This window comes from Oxyura jamaicensis, chromosome 13 (assembly GCF_011077185.1).
Source record: "Oxyura jamaicensis isolate SHBP4307 breed ruddy duck chromosome 13, BPBGC_Ojam_1.0, whole genome shotgun sequence".
NCBI lineage: Eukaryota > Metazoa > Chordata > Aves > Anseriformes > Anatidae > Oxyura > Oxyura jamaicensis.
In genome coordinates, this window is record NC_048905.1 from 13,772,397 (window position 1) to 13,791,891 (window position 19,495).

Below are 19,495 nucleotides of genomic sequence, written 5' to 3' on the forward strand. Positions count from 1 at the left end.
GTGCTCTGCAGCACATCTGAGGAGTGACAGGAAAGACATAAGTGTGAGCAAAAGAAATATGAAGGTCATATCCACCTGTGAACAGGGTGATGGGAGGCAGCCTCCTCCCCGCTGAGGCAGAGGGGCCTGTCTCAAGCCACACCAAAGACGTGGGCTGTGCATGAGAAGTGACCACAGCTCCCGTGTGTTTTGGGAGGGAGGGCAGTCCCAGGACATGGACTGTTTCCTGATGCCACACTTCATGTTCCCTCTTCTCACTGCTCTTCAAACCTCCTTTAGGAGCATCTCCGTACCCTGGAGTCCAGATCAACGAGGAGTTCTGCCAGAGGCTCAAAGATGGTACCAGGATGAGAGCCCCAGAGTACGCCACAGCAGAAATGTGAGTCAGATACCTCATGGATCCCAGCATAGGGCAGAGCAGGCCCCTTTGTGGGATGCAGAGACTTTTCAGCCAGGGTTTGAGCCAACATCTCCTCTCCTGGGTTTGAATGCAGGACAGAGCTATCTAGGAACACCAAATCCCTTGCATACTCACACAGGGATGGTTTTGTAAGCGGGCAATGTGCTTTGCTGCTCTGGATGGTATCTGAGGTGTCCAAACTGTCTCTGTCTGAGATAACAGTTATATTCAACATTAAATGAACCAGCTCCATTGCAGCCCCCTTCCAGTAGGTCCATGGCACAAAATGTGCTGGGTAACAAGCTTTTCTTCACACTGCAAGTACACACTGTGCCAGCAGGCATGGGTAGGAGCTGCAGAGCTGGGTAGGAGAGGATTTATGTGGTGTAAAACCAGTCTTTCTTCTCGGCAGTTACCGTATCATGCTGAGCTGCTGGCATGGTGATCCCAAGGAGAGACCAACTTTCTCCGACCTGGTGGAGATTCTGGGGAACCTTCTTCAGGAAAACGTCCAGCAGGTGAAAATCTCTCTGTGTCCCTGTACAGCTCCAGACTGCTAGCTCCCCCACTGTGCCCTCCTCTGACGCCCCAGACAATGCAAAGCCTTAGCATAGGTCAAGGGATGAGACAGTGTTTCCTGGATCAGACAAGTCTGTCCCCAAGGGGTACTGGAGACAGTATTTCTGCAGTAGCCTTCTCACTGAATCCTAAAATAGTCCCACTCATTGCAGGGCGGATGCCCTCTCAGTCATTCCAGCATTTCCATCCTAATCCCCAGATGATTATTTGAAATTTTTCAGCTGACTCAAGGCCCTGGCACTCCTGCCTCCCACATGACTGCATAATGAAAACCGGGACTTCACCAAGGTTTCTGAAACTCTATCTTCAGATCTAAATGTCAGGGCCATGTGAACTAAACAACTGTTCCATTACAGCAGTCTGATATCCACAATTCTCTGAAACTATTACTAATCACTGCCATGCAGTAACTCACCAGCACTTTTAACTGCAATGAATGTGCAGCTCTGCTATTAACTTTTTCTTGATGTTATCAGAAGTTATCTGAAGATGAAAGCTAAATGCTTAAAAATGAGTACTGACCTATCCTGCCCCTCTGATTTTAGCCTTTCAGCACTGGATCCCAGCACACGCATGACTAAGTCACAGTGCTTTGTCCATGTAGGTTGGAGAAGTGTAGGTGCCACCGGACTGTGTTGTTTTCCTGCTCACACACACACCTCCATGGACCGGCAACACTCACAACCACGTAACATAGTGAGCACAGAAATCTCCAGGCAGATATTTTGTCTGAGAGAAACAAAAGACATAAAATAGGAATGTTCTTCCCCAGCTCTGATAGTTTGTGTTTGTAGAGCCCTTTCTAGCAGGAAAGGCCTCCCCTTCTTGTAAAGCCACTCACTGTTCTTCCTCCCAGGAAGGGAAGGATTACATCCCACTGAATGACTCTCACAGCTCAGAAGATGACGGTTTCTGCCAGGTGCCTTCCTCTGCCCAGCACAACTCAGACGAAGAGGACTTTGACATGAGGATACGTTGCCACAGCCTAGCAGCAAGGTGAATCCCCTGTGAAAAGGGCTGAGGGAGGCCAGCGGGCAGCCAGTGACCTGAGCTGTAAGGAGGCTTGAGTAGTGAGAGGTTGGAAAAATCTGGGTTGATCAGGTGTGATCCAAGCACTTAGGCCATAGTATCTTGCTCAGGAAAACAAAATCACTTTCCTTTGCTGAGGAATAAGAGTCCCCAATGTCTGAGGCTGACATTCCTCCTCTTGCTTCGAACTACAGAGCATCACATCCCACCCACGAAAGGCATCCCAGCCCATCAGGTAGATGAGGAAAGGTGACAGCTGAGTCTCTGCCCTTCTGTTAGTGCAGGATCTTTATCCTAACTAGTCCTAACTAAAACTGACAGTTAGGCCTAGGCTTCATATCTTCAGGGAACTGTGATGGTTTGACACCTGGGATCTATATGGCATTACTCTGCTTATCCAGAGTGGAGAGGAGAGGTAATCAGTGCCTGATGCAGTCAGGAAGTCTGGGTGCTCCCTACTGTAGAAAGAGGGGGACAAGAAACCTAAGGTGACCATACTCTCCTCCGAAAACACACCATTTGGGTCATTTACCTCCCTGCATACCTTGGTTGCAGGGAGAGGAAGTTGAATTCAGCTCCTGTTTATTCAGGACATTGGCTCTGTTGGTTTTACTGAATACTGTGTGCTTCTGTCAGCAGATATTACAACTGCGTCTCGTTCCCTGGTTGTTTGACGGGAGGAAATCAGATCAGGTGTCCATCCAGGATAAAGACATTTGAAGAGTTTCCCATGACACACACAATGTACAAGGCACACCCGGTGAGTAGCATCTGAGTGGGGTTGAGCAGAGGGGCAAAGAAACATTCAGCTGGTTTCCTTACGCAATTGCTTTTAAATCAGGGAAGGAAAATCACTTCTATCTAATGTCAGTCTGTCTGCGTCATTCCTGTTCAGTCTGTCCAGCCCTATGCACATTCATTTCTCCACCTGGCATATAGGGCTTTTCCAATAGCACAAATCCTATTCTCTGGCTGTGAAACAGGGAGGTTTAGATCTGCAAGCAAGGGCTACAAAGGATCTCAGAGCCTGCTCTTCACCCTTCTTAAATCTATAAACATATCCTGGTTAAGCAGACTGAAATCCAGCCATGACTAGATAAATTCAGAGTGCTTGTCCTGAACCTGGACTCCCCTATCCTGACTTACACAGCAGTGTGCAGTAGGAGCCCTCCTGGCCTCTGTGAACTGGTCTGGTACTTACATCTCCTGTGGTGGCAAAAGTTAAATCATACCATTAATCTCAGACAAAAACCTCACCTCTCATGGGTTTCATGGTAATACATCTTCCAGGCAGGGAGCACTCTTTTTTTTTTTTTCTTTCATTTTTCTTTCCTTTTTTTTTCTTTTTTTTTTTCCCAAAAAGTAGCACTGAATTGCCCACACAAATCCTACAGAATGTGTGGCTTTTAAGAAGGCACCTAAGAATATCACCAGCATGCTCCGTGGTCTTTCTGGAAGTAAAATGCCCCCACTCCTTTTTCCCATCACAGATGCACATGATCTCATCTCCCGAATGATTCCTCCTCCCTTCCCAGTTTGATCAGTTGACAGGGATGTTACTGATAACTCCTGTTGCTTCCTTCCAGGACAATCAGACAGACAGTGGGATGGTTCTGGCATCTGAGGAATTTGAGAGGATAGAAAACCGACACAGAAAAGAAGGTGGATTCAGGTACTCCTTAAGTCTAGCCACTCAGATCTCCCTGCTGCCAAATGCAATGAGACGAGAAGGAGCTCTTGGCAGCTCTCTGTAGGGTATGTCTCTTGGGGCTCTCAGCAGCAGCAGAGCTGTGGGCTCTGAGCCAGAGGAGTCCATGCACACGTTAACAAGAGGCAAAGTGCACCAATAACAGACCTGCCTGCTGCTTCTTAGGTTTTAAAAATATAAATGATGCCCATTCAACAGACCAAAACATGTTCCATAAGGCATGAGCATGTGTCCACTAAGATGATGAGGCACAGTGGAATGACAGTGTTATCAGGGCTCTTTATTGCTAAGTGGCATTTTCTGGTGTCAGGGCTTGTTCAAGCAGTGGCAGGTGGGCTGGACAGAAACCTGGTGGCTGCCACCTCCTTGGGGTTCACGCCGGCCCTGCCAAGCTTCCTTCAGCCCTGACCCATGTATTACAGGGCCCCAATGTGGCATGGCAGGGATGGTCTAGGCCTTAGGACCGTGCTGGTACTGAGGCTGGCAGGTCAAGCTGGCACTCTCAGGGCTGAGGATGTTACGGGTGGTTATGTCCTTGCCCCACGCTTGGAGCCTGAGTGAGAACGTGTCCTGCTCATCTCTGCTCAGTGCCAGAGCAGCTGAGACCAATACAGTCACAGATGAGACCTGTGACTTTATTGAGTGAGCCATGTCAGCACGTGTATAGACAAGGCCAGTCCCAAGCCTCTTCCTCTCCTCCTCTCCCTCCCAACATCAGATCAGGCTGGTCATTGTCCTTGCCCTTAGCCATAGTCCTGTGGCCTCTCTGCTGTTGTATCAGACTGTCTCCTGCTTCTTGTCCTTGTCCTCTTTTCCCTAAGGCACCTCCCTGTTGTCTCCTACACCATGGGCTTCCTGAGGGCCCATCCCCTAGCAAATGCTGCCCTTAAACCTCCCCTTGAATGTGTCCCTGCCTTTGCTCTTGTGACCTCTTGTCAGTCACCTGGTGTTGGCAGGCACAGAGATGTGGTTGCTGCTTTCCTCCCATATCCTCTTCATTGTCTTCCTTTGTTTCTTTTCCCCCATCCTAGCTGTTGGTTTATATCAGCTTCTGTTACTCCTGCCAGGTCTAGGAGCAATTGAGGTGATGTCTCCTGCCTCTCCCTGCTCGTTGGGGTCCCAACCCTTCCCTGGGCTTCCCAGAGCTATCTAGAGGAGGTGAAATAACTCTGTGGCTGGGTTACATGCAGAGTTTTTACAACGCATATGGGCTGTGCTTAAGTTTAGAGCAAGACCTGGTGTTGTGCTTTGAAGTGAAGGTGTATGTCCGTTCCTGACCCTGCCACTGCCCCGTGCATTAACAGATGATGTTTCCTGAACCTGGGATCTCTCTAAGCAGGACAGAGGCTTTCCAGGAGTGCTCAGACTGACTTTCTTTGTCTCTCTCCCTCGCAGCAGTAAAGGGCCCAGCCGAACTGCAGAGCTGCCGGGGGAACAGTCAGACCTGCGGGGCAGATGTCGGCCGTTGTACGGGTCCCAGGTCGGAGGCCAGACTTTTTACAACAGTGAATACGGGGAGCTGTCAGAACACTCTGAGGATGGCAGCTGCACCCCGCCTGGAGAGGGGGCCAGTCCCCCTGCTCTCCATGCTTCCTTCTTCTCCGAGCAGTACTAATGGCATCAGGCCCCGGAGACGCCCTGCTGAGGCATCCCCTTCCACCCTCCAGGCACATCATCGGGGTCACTCAGAGCTTCCCCTTCAACCTACACCCAGCCCCAGCAGGGAACCCACCCAAATCCAGATGGGGAACACTGATGTCCTTGGAACCGCAGCTTGATGGCCCACGCAGCACCTCCAGCTGCAACTTCTCTGTGCCGGAACTGGAGAGAGCACCTTGCTGATTCCTCGGGTTTCTTTTATTTCTGTGGCTCAGACAGTTGCATTCCCCTGGCGAGTGGGTGCCTGTGTTCAGCACTACAGCACCTTCTGCCTAGCATCCAGCCTCCACTCAGATCAGCTTCCCATTCAGAAAGCCCATTTCAGGTCAGATATAAATAGATCTGCCTTAGTCTCAAGTTTCTTCCTGGTGTGCAGCCTGAATGTTTTTCCCTGGATCGCTTCCTCCTCCTCTCCTCATGATGTCAGCTGCTGAGTCGCAGAGCAGAATCAAAGGGAAGAAATCCCTAGTGGTATTAGCGGCAAGAGCAGGACGTTTTGAAGAGGTGTACAGAGAGATCCCAATGGATCTTTGTAAATGTTCGTGCACGCTGTTCACTCTGGGGAGGCACCAGTGCACACCCAGCCTCTATATCCTCTGCAAGCAACACCCACACCCCTCTCATTTCTGCTGGTGGCGACCTGTCAATCTGCCTTACCACTGGGGTTTTCTCAGCCATCTCAATGCAGCCAGTGCTGAGTAGGTCACCAGCTGATGGCTAGAGTCCTCCCAGTGAGATAAACAGCCACTCTTTTTGCGGGCACTGTGTGAGATGGGGTTTTATCTTCTCTGTGCTGAGAGCAGGTCGCTCACAGGTCTCCTGCTCTGGCCTTCCCCTTCTCCTAGGGCAGTGCTGAGATCATCTGTTGCTCGAGTGAGAAATTAAAGCAAGGCTGTGTTAATTTCAGCTGGCTTCTCAACATAGACTGAAAATGTGTTGTTTGCTGAAAGGAAAAGCATGTAAGTGGTAGGGAGTGAAATGTTTATTTTCAAGTTGCTGCAAGGGTTTTTGAAACAATGGAAGGAACATGGCTCCAGCAATGAGGTGCTCTGGGCGGCATCTCCCTGAGTTGGCATCGCTGAGCACCGGAGGGCAGTGCCTGGCCGGGGCCCAAGCCCTAACTCTTCTGGATGGACAGTTCTGCACCATGACCTTTCCTGCCACCCTGGTTCCCTGGCTCTACAGAGGCACTCTCTGCCCCATGAGCTCCTCTCCAGTTTCCATTGCAGAGCCACCAGCACAGCATACCTGTCTCTGGAGGACTGAGAGACATTTATTTGCCGAGGAACCATCTCATCACTCAGGCCCTTTATTTCTAAAAGATACCGCATGAATCAGAGCTCTGGGGAACCTCCACAACCCCTCTCAACAGATTTCTGTGCTGCTGCCTCACTACTTTCCACCTACTTCTTTCCATCCTGCTCATAATGCAAGAGCTCAGCCACAGAGCACGGTTACATCACCACCAGGAGTCTGGGCGAAGAGGCTCGTCTGAACAGCTTGTCATCTTCCTTTCTCCTACACGCCAGCGGCTGGCAGAGCTCCTTGCACCAGGGCATCTCAGCACCGGGGAGTTTCTGCCTGCAGGCCACACCTCTGTGCATACAGGCAAGGGTTTGGACTTTTAAAATTGTGTTTCCTGCCAGACATACTGTTTTCCCAAACTGTACTTCTCTTACAGCAGAAGGTATTTCCTGACATGAGCCTGTGAGTCCTTATGGATGACTTTCCCAAGTCTTAATTATAGTTGTCTGCACAAGTGTAATGGGGAAAATTTATTTGGCACATGGGAAAAGCATGGCTGTCATTCAGATTCTCTAAGCCTGTGCAGAGCACCCGGTGTTCCCCTCCCATTTCATGTCAGCAGGATGGCATGGCTGTGATTTCCATGGCAAAAAGAGGCACAAAACTGGACTGGCTTGAGCCATGCTGGCTCAGGACATGGAATTGGAAACTGCATGTGACAATTAATTCCCTGACTTCTACTGGTGTCCCCCGAAGTTGCCAGGAATTTAAGTATCTTTAAGTAATTGTTATGACTCAGTAAGAATCCGTCTGGCAGGAGATGCTGGAGAGCCAGGCCAGGGAAATAGGACAGCCAATGGGGTCTAGGCCAGGCCAAATTCTCCTGCCCTCGTCTTGACCTGGTTTTTGGATGGGTGGTTTCCTTGACAGAAGGAAGGCTGCCTGTGTCCTGTGCTGCTGGGGGTCTCCACCGGGATTCACATGGGTGGAAGGTGACAGAGCTGAATTCAGGCTGCTCTCTTGGTAATGTGCAGTGTAGGGCCCACATTTTCTTGTTTCCAGTGCTTCACAAACAGTTCTCTGCCTGGAAACACAGACCCATCAGAGAGAAGACCCAAGAAAGATGCCTATAAATTAATTAACAGTTGAAAAACATAATTCCAAAGTAGCTAGGGTTAGAAACGTACTAGCAAAGCCAGGCGTTTGCAGGGCACTGGCAGGATTCCTCAGCAGAAATGGGATGGAGGCATCTGAGCCCTCTGGCTGGCTGTCAGCACTCCCAGTAGGCCGGGACAGCTGCACTGGGGCTTTAGGTTCAGCTGTAAATTGCTCACAAGCATCATTGTGGAGAAGGGTTACTTCATTAGAGCTATTGTTAAAGATCCCCTGCTTCACACTGGGGAAAGCACTGAAGTGGCATCTGATTTTAAACATTCCAATCATCCAACCGCACAGAAGTTTATTTTCTCTATTCTATACCATCTTGGAGGGGGGAAAGAATCAGATTGTATTGTATCTGCATCAACAGCCTGGCACGAACAATGTAGCCTTAATACGAGCAAATGCTGGCTCCTCTTCCAGACACTCCTGATGAGGAGGAACAATTGTAGTGTGGGATACTGAAGAGCTGTTGAGACAATTGTACTTTTGCTCTCTTAAAAGTATACTAAAATTAGAGTGTACAAACCTGATACCCTTCCCCACACTCTTGCATTATTTCTGGCATTTTTTACAGTCTTCAGATAAATGTGAGCATGAAAAGAAGCTGGTTTGTTCTGGTTTTGAGACGAGAGGCAGCAGCGTTGTCTGTCTTTCCACAGCTACTAGAAAGTATTTCGGCTTTTAAAACCCAGGTTCGATATCTGTGCCTGTTCTGTTCACAGTGCACTGTTTTGTTTTGTTCAGGCCTTTTACTGGAACACATAACTGAAGCTAAGCTATTTATCATCATCCTCTTTTAAAATGACCATTCCCAGTGTACACAGTCTCATTTTTCCCTACAAAGTGTTGGTGTTGAGAGGATATTCCTCCTTCATGAAAACAAAGTGTTTGGTCCCCTACTTGCAAATACACGTGCATCTCTGAAGAAAAACGTGTATCAAGTAACACTTCATTTATATTGCAATATTTTAACCTGGTACCTGTTGTTGCTACAGCAGCATTCAATGTTTCAGTGGACTGCCTTGGAAGCAAGTAGGTTACAACATGGGTTATGTGTGAGTACAAAAGTGTGGTTTGTGTGAGTGTTTTGTGGGTGAGCGGGTGTTTGCATGCGTGAGTTTCTCCTACCAGTGAGCGTACGTGAGTCTTCATAACTCCTGTTGAGTCTTGTCTCTGGAAGTTCACGGTTATGTATCAAACCAGTTAGAACACTGCTTTCTTTCCTCTCCTCCTATTGTACTTGTTATCCTTTGTCATTAAGAGTTTTGTTGTAATATCTAAATGTGAAAATGAATAAAGTCATAACTGGCAGCAGCGCTCTGGTTTCTGGAGGCAGCCGCTGCCCACAGGCTCCACTCAGCCCCAGCTCCCAGCACAGCTCAGGACAGCCCCGCTCCAGCTTGCAGAGACAACCCTGCACAATTAGCACATTTTGGCTTTATTATTTTTACTTTTGCATCCCTTTGCATTTCCCACATCCTCAAGGAAGCAGCTGGGCTTTGTGGCATTTCCATCCAGGATGAAACTCGGCCCTTTCTCATGACGAAGCCGGACACGCGCTGGTTCAGCTTGCTGACAGGACCAGCACCCTCACCCCTCCGCCATCTCTCCCACACCCTCTCCCATCCTCGCCACCCCCAGGGCCCGGTTCCTGGCCTGCAGAGGCCTCCCCTCGGCCCCTGTCGCCCTCCTTCACCGCATCGCGGATCCTCCCGCCCCCCCCCCGGGCCGCCCCCTTCCCCTCAGCACCGCGGAGCCGCCGCCTGTCGCCGGGCGCTCCCCAGGGAGGCCCCGCAGGTGGCGCCCTCAGCCCGCGGGCGGCCGCGGGGCTCGGGCCGGGGAAATGGCGGCGGGGCCGGGGGCAGAGGGGAAGCGTGTTCTGCCATGGGAGCGATGGGCCGTGGGATGCGGGCTGGGGGAGCGCTGGATGCAACATAAAGGGTTATACGGCCATTCCTCGCCCCCCAAAAAACAACAGGGGACAAGGTGAAAGCAGGCAGTGCTCCATTGTCACCCACGCGGTGACCTGTGAAGACCTCAGAGCCATGTGGCTGACAACAAAGGGGGCCCTGCGGTACAGCCACCAGCAGAAACGCAGCTGCCATGTGCTGCACCTCAGCGTGAGGAGAGCCGGGGATGTGTCCCTGCGGCAGCCATTGCAGATGGAGCATAGGGAAGCTGTGTCCGTCCAGAGGGCTTTGGCCGCTGACAGACTGTGGGCAGGCACAGGGGAGCACTCATGGCCATGCAGGTTGTGTGGGGCAGAAACACAGACTGCAGGAAATGGGACAAAGCAGAACGAAAAGCAGCCCTTTCTTGTGGTTAGAAAAGAGAAGTGGGGAGGCTGGATGCAGAGCTCATAGAGCTGCAAAATCAAACTACTGTCTGCTCTGCAGGAATGACGGCTCGGGACCATGGTCTGCACGGAGCAGTATCAGTGTGTTTGCCATGACTATCGCCCTCCTGTTGCTCCTCCATCTGGGGTGAAAAGCTTGGTGAAATGTTGAGGGGCCATTACTGGCCTTTGGTTCCTCACCCAGTGTTTACCAAGAATGGAAAAAAAAAAAGGCAGAAACAGAACATTCAGCTGATGCTTGAGAAACATTTCCTGGATTGTATTGACATTTCTATGAAGCTTTGCATAGACAACATCTCAGAGGATCTTACAGCGCCACAAGCTACGTGCCTTTAGCAGACCCCGCGGCTCCCCTCTGCTCAGAGACGCAGGCTTGCAAAGCCTCCTGCCTTCCTTGGGAGCGACATGGGGCTCTCTGAGGGAAGGCCTAGACCCACAATTGCAGCGAAATTAAATAAATAGAATGTGCTTTTAGTGTGTTATCTTACACACGTGTGACTAGGCACATCACGAGTGGATACACTACAAAACCTTCCAAAAGAACAGTTTGAGAAGATGCTTAGGGTAAGCACCATGCTTATCAGAGGGCCTCGCAGAGCAGCTGGGGAAGTCACCAGGGAGACAGTATCTCAGAAGAACAGCAGCACAGTTACTCGTTAGGAAATTCAGAAAATATCCTAACCCACAGCCCTGCGGTATTTTCCTTGCCATAAGTAATTTCCTGATAATTTGCCTTTCAAAAACAGCAAGCTATTAACGCTATTTTGTCACTTTTCTGGTCATGAAGAGGCTCAAAACCTTTGTAAGCCAGAGAGCGATTCCTCAGGTCCTGCTTTACAGCGTTTCACGCGATTTGTGTTTATTCACATTTCAGTGCGGGTGAGGCTTCCCGTTTTAGCACGGCAAAAATAAGGAACCCCACGCTCGGAAGGGGCAGTCGCAGGCTGAGGCCGAGCTGCCCACAGCCCTTCACACCTGCAGCTCTCCCTCCCACCCACCCACGCGTGCTTTTAAGCTCCCCCGTGTTTATTTTTGACGCCTTCGAGGCCGAGGAGCGGCGCTGAGGAGCCGGAGCAGCCCCCTCTGCCCACCGCCACCACAGATCGCCTCTGGACCCCCTCAGCGCCGCCCGCGTGACGTCACCCCCCCGTAGCCCCACCCACCCCTCCATCGGGGGGCGTGGCTTACACGTGCCCCTCCCCTCGCCCTCGTGGCGCCGGGCGGGGCGTAGCGCGCCTGCGCAGTGCGGCCAGCGCCGGGCTGCAGTCGGGGCGCCGGGCACGGAGCGGGGCGGGTGCGGAGCGGAGCCGGGCAGGGCCGGGCATGGGGCGACAGCCGAGGGCCGGGGCAGCCGGCCAGGCCAGCAGCGGGGCGCGCCGCCCGCCTCACTAAGCCGAGCCTCAGCCCAGCGGCCGCCTGCGAAGACCGCTGCCGCCTCCTCCTCCTCCTCCTCCTCCTCCTCCTCCTCCTCCTCCTCCTCCTCCTCCTTCTCCGAGCCCCCGGTGCCCGCCTGCATCCCCCCGGCGGCAGCATGAGCGCGGCGCCCTGAGCTGCGGGGCCGGCGGAGCGGGGCTCGCCCCTTTCCCCCCCTCCCCAGCCCCTCAGCGGAGCGGGACCCGCCGCCACTTCCCTGGCTCCTCCCATGGCATGAGCCCGCGCTCTCCTCCCGCCCCCCCCCTCCGCCGCCTGCTTTCGGTCTTTCTCCCTCCCCGGGCCGGCAGATGGGATAAGGTGCCTTGCTGCCACCCCCCCGTGCCGTACCGGAGCGGGGGGCCCGGCCCGAGGCCAGCCGTGACCGCCGGTTCGGCTCGCCCGGAGGCGAAGATGAACCCGCGGCGGGGCCGGCGGCCCCCGCCCGGCGGCTCCTCGGTGCTGCTGCTGCTGCTGTGGCACTGCTGGCTCTGGCCGGCCGGAGCCGACAACGCCAGCCAGGCGTACTACACCGCCCTCATCAACGTGACGGTGCTGAGCCCCGAGCGGGGCGGCCCCACGCTGCTCAGGATCGACCGCGGCCGCTACGGGCAGGATTCCCCCAAGGTGGAGGTCAAGGGCCTGCTGGTGGCTCCCGTGCCCATCAACGGAGGTAAAGGCCTGCGGGGGGGGTGGGGGGATTGGCGGTGGTCCCCGATGCTGCTCGGGGGTCCATGATGCTGCAGGGGGTCCCCACTGTTCCTTTCAGGGGTCCATGATGCTGCAGGGGGTCCCCACTGTTCCTTTCAGGGGTCCATGATGCTGCAGGGGGTCCCCACTGTTCCCTTCAGGGGTCCATGATGCTGCAGGGGGTCCCCACTGCTCCTTTCAGGGGTCCCTGATGCTGCTGGGTGTCCCCACTGCACTTGTCAGGGGTCCCTGATGCTGCTGGGTGTCCCCACTGCACTTGTCAGGGGTCCCTGATGTCCCCACTGCTCCTTTCAGGGGTCCCTGATGTTGCTGGGGGTTCCCACTGCACTTGTCAGGGGTCCCCAATGCTGCCTGTGAGTCCCTGCCTCTGCTGGGGGTCCCCACTGCTGCTTCCAGGGTTCCCCGATGCTGCCAGGGGTCCCCGCTCCTTGCCACTCCATCCGACCCCGTTTCTGCCCACCTTGGCCTCTTCTCGCTCATCGGCGAGGCTGTTGGCCTTTGTCTGAGCTTTGCAGACTTTTTCCTAGAGAGCTCTGGGAAAAGAGCAGGGAGAAGTTGCCCACGGGTAAAAAGAGAAAAAAAAAAAAAATCATGACCTGGCTTTAATAACAGCTCGGCAAAGCGTAATGGGTTTAGTCCAAGTAGGCTGGTCGTATGGAGGGATGTAGGGTTTATTTCTAAGCTACAAAGAGTCAGTAGAGATAGCTAGCAGCATTTGGTTACAGCATTACCGTGAATTTCAGAGCAGCTGCACGGTGCTTGCTGCGATGGATATGCATCTGGAAGGCCTTAAGCTTTTGCAGCTGCACGGAGTCACGATTATTGAGTGGACGTTTCTCAAAAATGCTTTTTAAGCTGTCCATCAAGACTCGGAATTACTGGAGCCATCAGGCTGTTACTCTTGTGTCCAGTCCAAAACGTGTTCTGGTTTGTAGTGCTGAATGCTGTGTCGTGCTTCCCAGTTTTATTTTTATTAAGTGAAGCTGCTGCCATTCGTTGTTTTCTGAGAAATGTTAGATTTTTATAGAGAATGCTAACTTAAACAAGAGTATTATCATGGTTTTCCTCTGAAATGAGGCATTCAGTCATAGTGATGTGATTTTAACAGTATCTTATTTTAAAACCCCTTCGTGACACTATCTGAACTGCCATCCTCAAGAAATGGACCGCCTGATGGATCACAGTGGTCCCAACCTGTCTTCTGGGCAGTAAAGCTCTGAATAATGCATTAAATAATATAATCAATTAAAACTAGGCTGCAAGTGGTGAATATTTAGAGGGTTTGTTTTTGTTTTCTTTTTTTTTTCTGAAGAGTCAATATCTACTGTATTATTAAAACCTCCTGAGAATTTACCAAATCTTAAGATCAGGAAAATGTTTCGATGCTTCTTAGAGCCAAATACCTCCTGCTAGGCAGCTTCTTACCTGCTACTAGTATATATGAAGCAGGCACATCTGCACATGCTTGCCGGTTTCATCGAAGCTCTATTTCATTAGCTTTACGAAGTGTTAATTAGAATATATTTAAATAGCACCTTTGTGGGGGCAGAGTGAAGAACAGATCTTTAAGCAAGCCTGCTGCAAAAGGACTTTCATTCATACTTCAGATCTTACCTTTAGAGATGTTTTCGGTCAGCTCTCACCAGGTAGGCTCTGTCTATTCTTCATCCGCTGCTTCCTGGTATTCCTTAGACACCCCAACCCATGTCCTCTGCATGAAAGGAGGCTGTCCTGACAGTGCTGGGCACCCGCCAGTTATTGCAAGAGGTATTTGGGGTGAGGGGCTCAGGGTTAAGGCTGCTGTGTTTTGATACGTGCAGGGTGTCACATCAATTAATTCTTTCAGTAGCTGCATTATTTGTCAAGGAAAAACTTGTGATACTGATTGCTTTTTAATCTGCTTCTCTCGCTCTTCCTGATCTCTTCCAACGCAAGGTCTTCACTAAAGTGTGGTGAAAGCACAGAGAGGCTGACAGCTTCTTCACCAGAAGCTAATGGTGAGGGGAGAGCCAAATAACTCAGCACCCTGTAAGGAGTATTTTTATACCTTGCTGCTGAAGTATCTGGCGATGAATAATTTCAGTGAGAAAGCACAGCAGGAATCGTGAAACTGCAGGCCTGGATTACTGCAGTTTTGGCATGCTGCAGTCATTAAAACTTTGTTGGGGAGGTTCAGTTCTCTCCTGTTTGTCAACAGAAGGTAGTTAAAGCAAACGCTGCCATTGTTGTCTTCCTCTAAAATTCTCCTGAAGGGTTCTGTATAGTTTGTTATATACGAGGCATTTTGTTTTAATTCTGCCAAGACACACTTCAAGTGGTTTTGAAATATTTCATGTAGCAGGAAAATCTGGAGCATGTTATGCTCTTGGTTAAGATGTTCTTGAATGCTTAAGAGTCATGATTTCATTCTTCTGTTTTATTATATCTGGCTTTGATAAGGCCGTGCTGTTCTGCTGTCAGTGATTGCTCTAATGCCTTTTTATCAGCCGGTTTATATTGCTGTAGCACTTGTTTGCAAGCTTTTTTTTCTTAATAGCTCTTAACACAAGTAGCTAGCGCCAGCCTCTGCAGCTAGAGCAGTAAATGATCTGCTCCATCCCCAGTTCTCTGCATCCTGAGAAGAAAAGCCCTCTGCAACTGTTTGGAGATGCCTTGGCTTTGAAACTGCATTGGAGTCAGGAACAGACCCGTTCGCAGACCACTGGATTGGGTCATCTGCATGAGAGCTGAAACATCTTCAAAGTCACATTTCACATGCTGCATTAGGATCCTTTATTCCTTGCTTGCAGGGAAGTAGATGAATTTACTAGTTCACAAGTTTACTAGTTTAGGGTCAGTGCTCTGCAGCTGAGCGTACACCATTTGTAGGAGCACAGCCTGGGATGTTAGGTGTTACACTGTAGGGTTCCTTGTTAACTTGTGTTCTTGAATATGCCCACAGTTGTATTATTTCTGAAGTTGTCAGCCCCTTGTGACTGCCCATCATTTATATTCCAGTGCAGAACAAATTCAGTCGCTTCTGTTTCTTTAGCAGAATCTCTTCTCTTCAGTTCAACCTTGCCATGTCAATGCATGTATCAAAGCACAGCTTCCCTGGACTTTTTATAGACCCTCATATGAAATTGATAGTGGCTTTCAAAAGCAGTGCTGCCCTGTAAGTGATAGGGCAGTAATTCCATGGCTGCTTGTAAAAGGGGAGCTTGAGCGATTTGTCTGTCGCAGCTGACCATCGGGTGCACATGCAGCACCTGTGTGTGCACATCTCTCCAAGTGCTAAATGCTCGGTACCAGATGAGTTCCCTCTTAAGCTTTCTTCAGTTCTTCCACCTCTAGATCCTCTTCGTACTTCCCCTAACCTCTTAGTCTTTTGTTGTGACTCAAATGATTTCTTAGTGGAAGGCAGTTCTAAAGAGCTTCCGGATCTGGGTGCTTGCGGAGTATCAAAAACCGTTCCTCTCACCCTGCATGGGAGCATAATAGCAAAATGCTATTTTTTGCATCCTTTTCTGACAGCATGGGTCAAGTTGGTGTCATCTGTTTGGTAAGGCTACTTCTCATTCAGTCCCTTACTTGGTTATTTCTGTGGTAACCACGTGGAACGAGATATTTCACCCAAACCTCTCACCTTAGGTGCGTGCGTGGGTGTTCTGCCCCCTGCTTGCATGGGGCCTGGCCAGCGCCTTCCTCTCGCTATCTTGAGCCGAGCCAGAGGTCATGGAAAACTGCCTTTGATTCTGGGTAGAAACTGCTGCATTTTGTGGATTAGCTCCCTCAGAAACGTTATCTATGCTTAGCAGGGCTCTCCCGCACCTTTTGGCTTGGGGTTGCTCTGATTTCTCTGGATGTGGATGGGAAGCTGAGGGCTCAGGAGTTGAGCCTGGTGTGATGGTGGGAGGCAAGGTTTGTTGGGTGGGGAGGCCAGAGGGTCACAGAGGTGGGACTGATGGAAATGAAATGGCAGTGGCAAGGCCGAGCCTAGGGGTGGCAGAGGACGGGACGGGATGGGCTGCACACAGGGCAGGTGATGCTCTGCGAGAGCTCCTGGGCCCTAGCTCATGTCGCTGGGGACTGGGACAGTGCTTTAGAAAGGATGGAAAAAAAATCATTGGACAAGGTGGAGGTAGGGAGCAAATACTGGCATGAGAGCAGGGTTGGAGGTATAGCTTGTGCATGGTACTACAGCGTTTTGTAGCATTGACACTTTATAAACACGTTATGTGAACAGGTTTTAGCTGCAGAAGGTCTAAAATGACACTTCTCTGGTAACTGCAGAGCTTTCGGTGATATTCAGGCAGAAGTGTGTTCCCTCCTGCCCGGAATACAAAACATCAGGCTGTAAGAAAATGGAACAAGCAAATGCATCAAGAAGTACGGCTTAGTGGAGGGAAAAGTGCGTGCCGTGCATGCATCCTTTACCACTCATCTCAGTATCCAGCTTAATTAGTAGTCATTAAGTGATAACAAAACTGGTCATTATATTGCAGTTTATAGCTGTAATTGTAGTATACTTATTGAGCTAACGAGATTAAATCTTAACTATTACGGGACTCAGCTTTGCTGACTTTCTTTTGTTTAACTTCTTCCCTGAAACAAGATTGCCTCTTGTGCAGAGTTTCTCCTGGTGGTAAAGCCAACTGTAGTCAAAGCAATTACCTGAAATAGCTCTTGAAAATAAAATGCTGCCACGTGTAACTCATTAAAGCAACTTTTAAAAAGCAGGAATTATAAGTGGCTTGAGTAAGGGCTGTACTGATAATAACACCAGTACCAATATATTGGAGAAAATGTGTGTTACAGGTGTGCTATTAAGCTGTAATTGGATAGCAAGTACTAGGAGCCTTCCTTGAAATAGGAAAGAATCAATGCTGCTGTGCTGCTCTTATAAATTTCCCAGCTGAATTCCCTTTCTGGAAACTCTATCCTTTTTGTTTATCAGGAGTGTAATCGTGTTGCACGGGTCTGTTCTGCAGTCAGGTGCATTGCGCGGTGCCCGCCTGGGCAGCGCGGGCTGCGTGGGATTGCATCTTCCGCAGGCCGCCTTCTTGCCCACTGAGTCTTCGGATGTGCTCCCCTCAGATATCGATGGTGTCTCTGCACCTATTGTATTACAGTGACTGAAGGTCAGGCTGTGGAACAATTTCTGTACGTGTAGCTGAGACCAGCTCTGGCGACTGATGCTGGCCTGAGAGAACAGTGTTAGCTGAGATGCGATCAGTAGAGGTATCTGAAAAAAAGGGGGGGGGAAAGCATGATATAAAATAGTTAATGCCCAGGATGCCCTGTGGAAAGGGGGCAAAGTCTTGATAACAGACAACACCACAACCATGACCTTTCTTTTTGAAGTGGGCCAACACAGCTGTGTGCTGGGCAGTGCGAGAGCAGCATGAACACCCCATACAGGAGGGAAAGCAAACCCAGTCATGGTTCAGAGGTAGAAAGGAATGGAGTCTGCATTCGGGCAGGTGTGTACTTCTGACAGAGCCTTTATTGCTCTGACAGCTGACCTATTAATTTCATTTCTGCTACCATAAAATGTCTCTCCCTCTTAGAGGGGAAAGCTAAAGGACCTGGTGAGCAATTGGAAAAGACGAGGAGGAAAGCACTGTTGCTGTTCAGATGTAAGCTTCAGTCAACTCCAGCAGCTGAGGAAGCCTGGTTGGATCTATTGCAATACTAACTTATTTCACATGAATCCCTAAAATGCTGTCACAAATAGTACAGCCCTTCAGTGGGAAGGGCTCTTGAACTTTTTTTTTTTAAAAAAAAAAAAAAAGATTAAGGAGAAACGATTATGTGCAAGTTGAGCAGTCTTGTGTTGTGCAAGAGGAAATTGAAGCTCTCCTAAAGCCGGAACAAACGTGCAGCCTGACGTGGGTACTGAAATCCCAGCTGATTCCTCTGTAAAGAGGCTCCTCGGTGGTGGTGGGGCTTACGGTAGGGGGGGAGGTGTTTACAAGAAAATTGAACATTGCTCTTTAACCCAGCAGGTTACCACTTTTAACAGAAAATTATCTCTTTGCCAACATGTTCTTAGTACATAGGCAGACACAAAGAAAGGAAAGGCGGAGTAAATAACTTATATTTCAAATTAGCTTGAACAGTAGTGTGCCTATAAGCGTACAGGAAGCTGTTTCCCTGCTTTTTCTGCAATTATAAAGTTGCATGAGTGACTTCTGATCATATCTTTTTATGTATGAGTGATTTGTTTTAGAATAACTCTAATTTAATGTGAAAGCGCTTTTCATTCTGGCGTGGACATCATCCAGGTAATATTTGCAAGTCCCAGTCTTCTAGATCCCTACTGGACTTTGGACAACTGAGCGTAGATGACACAGTAATGGGGAGCTATCAATGACGATTCCTGCTGACACTGGTCATTTGTCTGTCCCTTACAATGCAAATTGATGTGCCTGGCAGGTTAGGTGTATAGCAGATGTTTGATTGTAGCCAGCTGGCTATGTTGGAAGGCTGAGCATGCCTGTAAGACTTGGCCTCTTCTTGGAGTGTGTTAAGTATATTGAAAAGATGAGCAGAAAAAGGCAGACTTTTCACTATTGTTCCTGCATTTTATTTAGTTTAAAGCAAACAGTGTACTTAACATCCGTGTGATGTAAATAGGATGCTAAAGTAAAGAAAAGTGGATTGTGACTTTGTATTAATTCTCAAGTGACTTGTAGTTTACTCAGTTCAGGTTTATTAAAAAAATAGATTTTCAGTAATATTTTTGTAAATTAGTGCTAAAGTAATATTGTCACTTGTTAAATCTTCATCGGGACATACCGAATCACCTCATCGGTGATAACGTGCTGTGTGTGTCATGGTGGTTGTTGGTCTACGCCTGGAAAACCTGTGTGTTGGGATATCTCGGTTCCTAATCCTGTTGGTCCAGTAATGTTTTGTAGCTCTGTCCACAGCTCTGAGAGGCTTTGATCTCTACTGTAGTAGAAAATTTTTGCTGCTTTTCCCACAGATGCTGTTTTTATCTCTTCCTGCTTTCCCTGTCAGTGTTTCAATTTGTGTGGCTTGAAATTTGGAGTTGGAGCGTGCCTACATAAGCTTTATAAAACTGGATTGTATAACACTTTTCAGAACGCCACCTCCCTTTTCCAGATGCCTTTTTCCTTCTATTGCTTTTGATTTTCCACTCTAGTTAATAACCCATAATCTAGATTTTGGGGCCATTTTTGTTACCACTCTGTATTGTAGTTCAGGCTGCACTGAAGCAATCACATTCAGT

The 19,495-nt window shown here is 49.7% G+C and overlaps 2 protein-coding genes across 7 annotated transcripts in view; both read left to right on the plus strand.

Annotated features, from left to right (window-relative positions):
- Window positions 1–9,092, plus strand: part of FLT4 (fms related receptor tyrosine kinase 4) — a 56,609-nt gene extending 47,517 nt beyond the window's left edge. Inside the window, exons 25-30 of one of the 4 annotated variants that reach the window (XM_035338549.1) lie at window positions 280–379; window positions 813–918; window positions 1,836–1,975; window positions 2,648–2,768; window positions 3,595–3,680; window positions 5,112–9,092. In XM_035338549.1, coding sequence (XP_035194440.1) covers window positions 280–379; window positions 813–918; window positions 1,836–1,975; window positions 2,648–2,768; window positions 3,595–3,680; window positions 5,112–5,331 — 773 coding nt within the window. In that variant the 3' untranslated portion in view covers window positions 5,332–9,092. The remainder of the gene's footprint in view (window positions 1–279; window positions 380–812; window positions 919–1,835; window positions 1,976–2,647; window positions 2,769–3,594; window positions 3,681–5,111) is intronic. The other 3 variants (XM_035338551.1, XM_035338552.1, XM_035338553.1) reach the window with 3 other exon arrangements.
- Window positions 9,093–11,645: 2,553 nt separating this feature from the next.
- The window catches only part of RNF130 (ring finger protein 130), a 53,260-nt gene continuing 45,410 nt past the window's right edge, over window positions 11,646–19,495 (plus strand). The window contains exon 1 of one of the 3 annotated variants that reach the window (XM_035338559.1): window positions 11,646–12,220. In XM_035338559.1, the coding sequence (XP_035194450.1) occupies window positions 11,785–12,220 (436 nt within the window). In that variant the 5' untranslated portion in view covers window positions 11,646–11,784. The remainder of the gene's footprint in view (window positions 12,221–19,495) is intronic. The other 2 variants (XM_035338561.1, XM_035338558.1) reach the window with 2 other exon arrangements.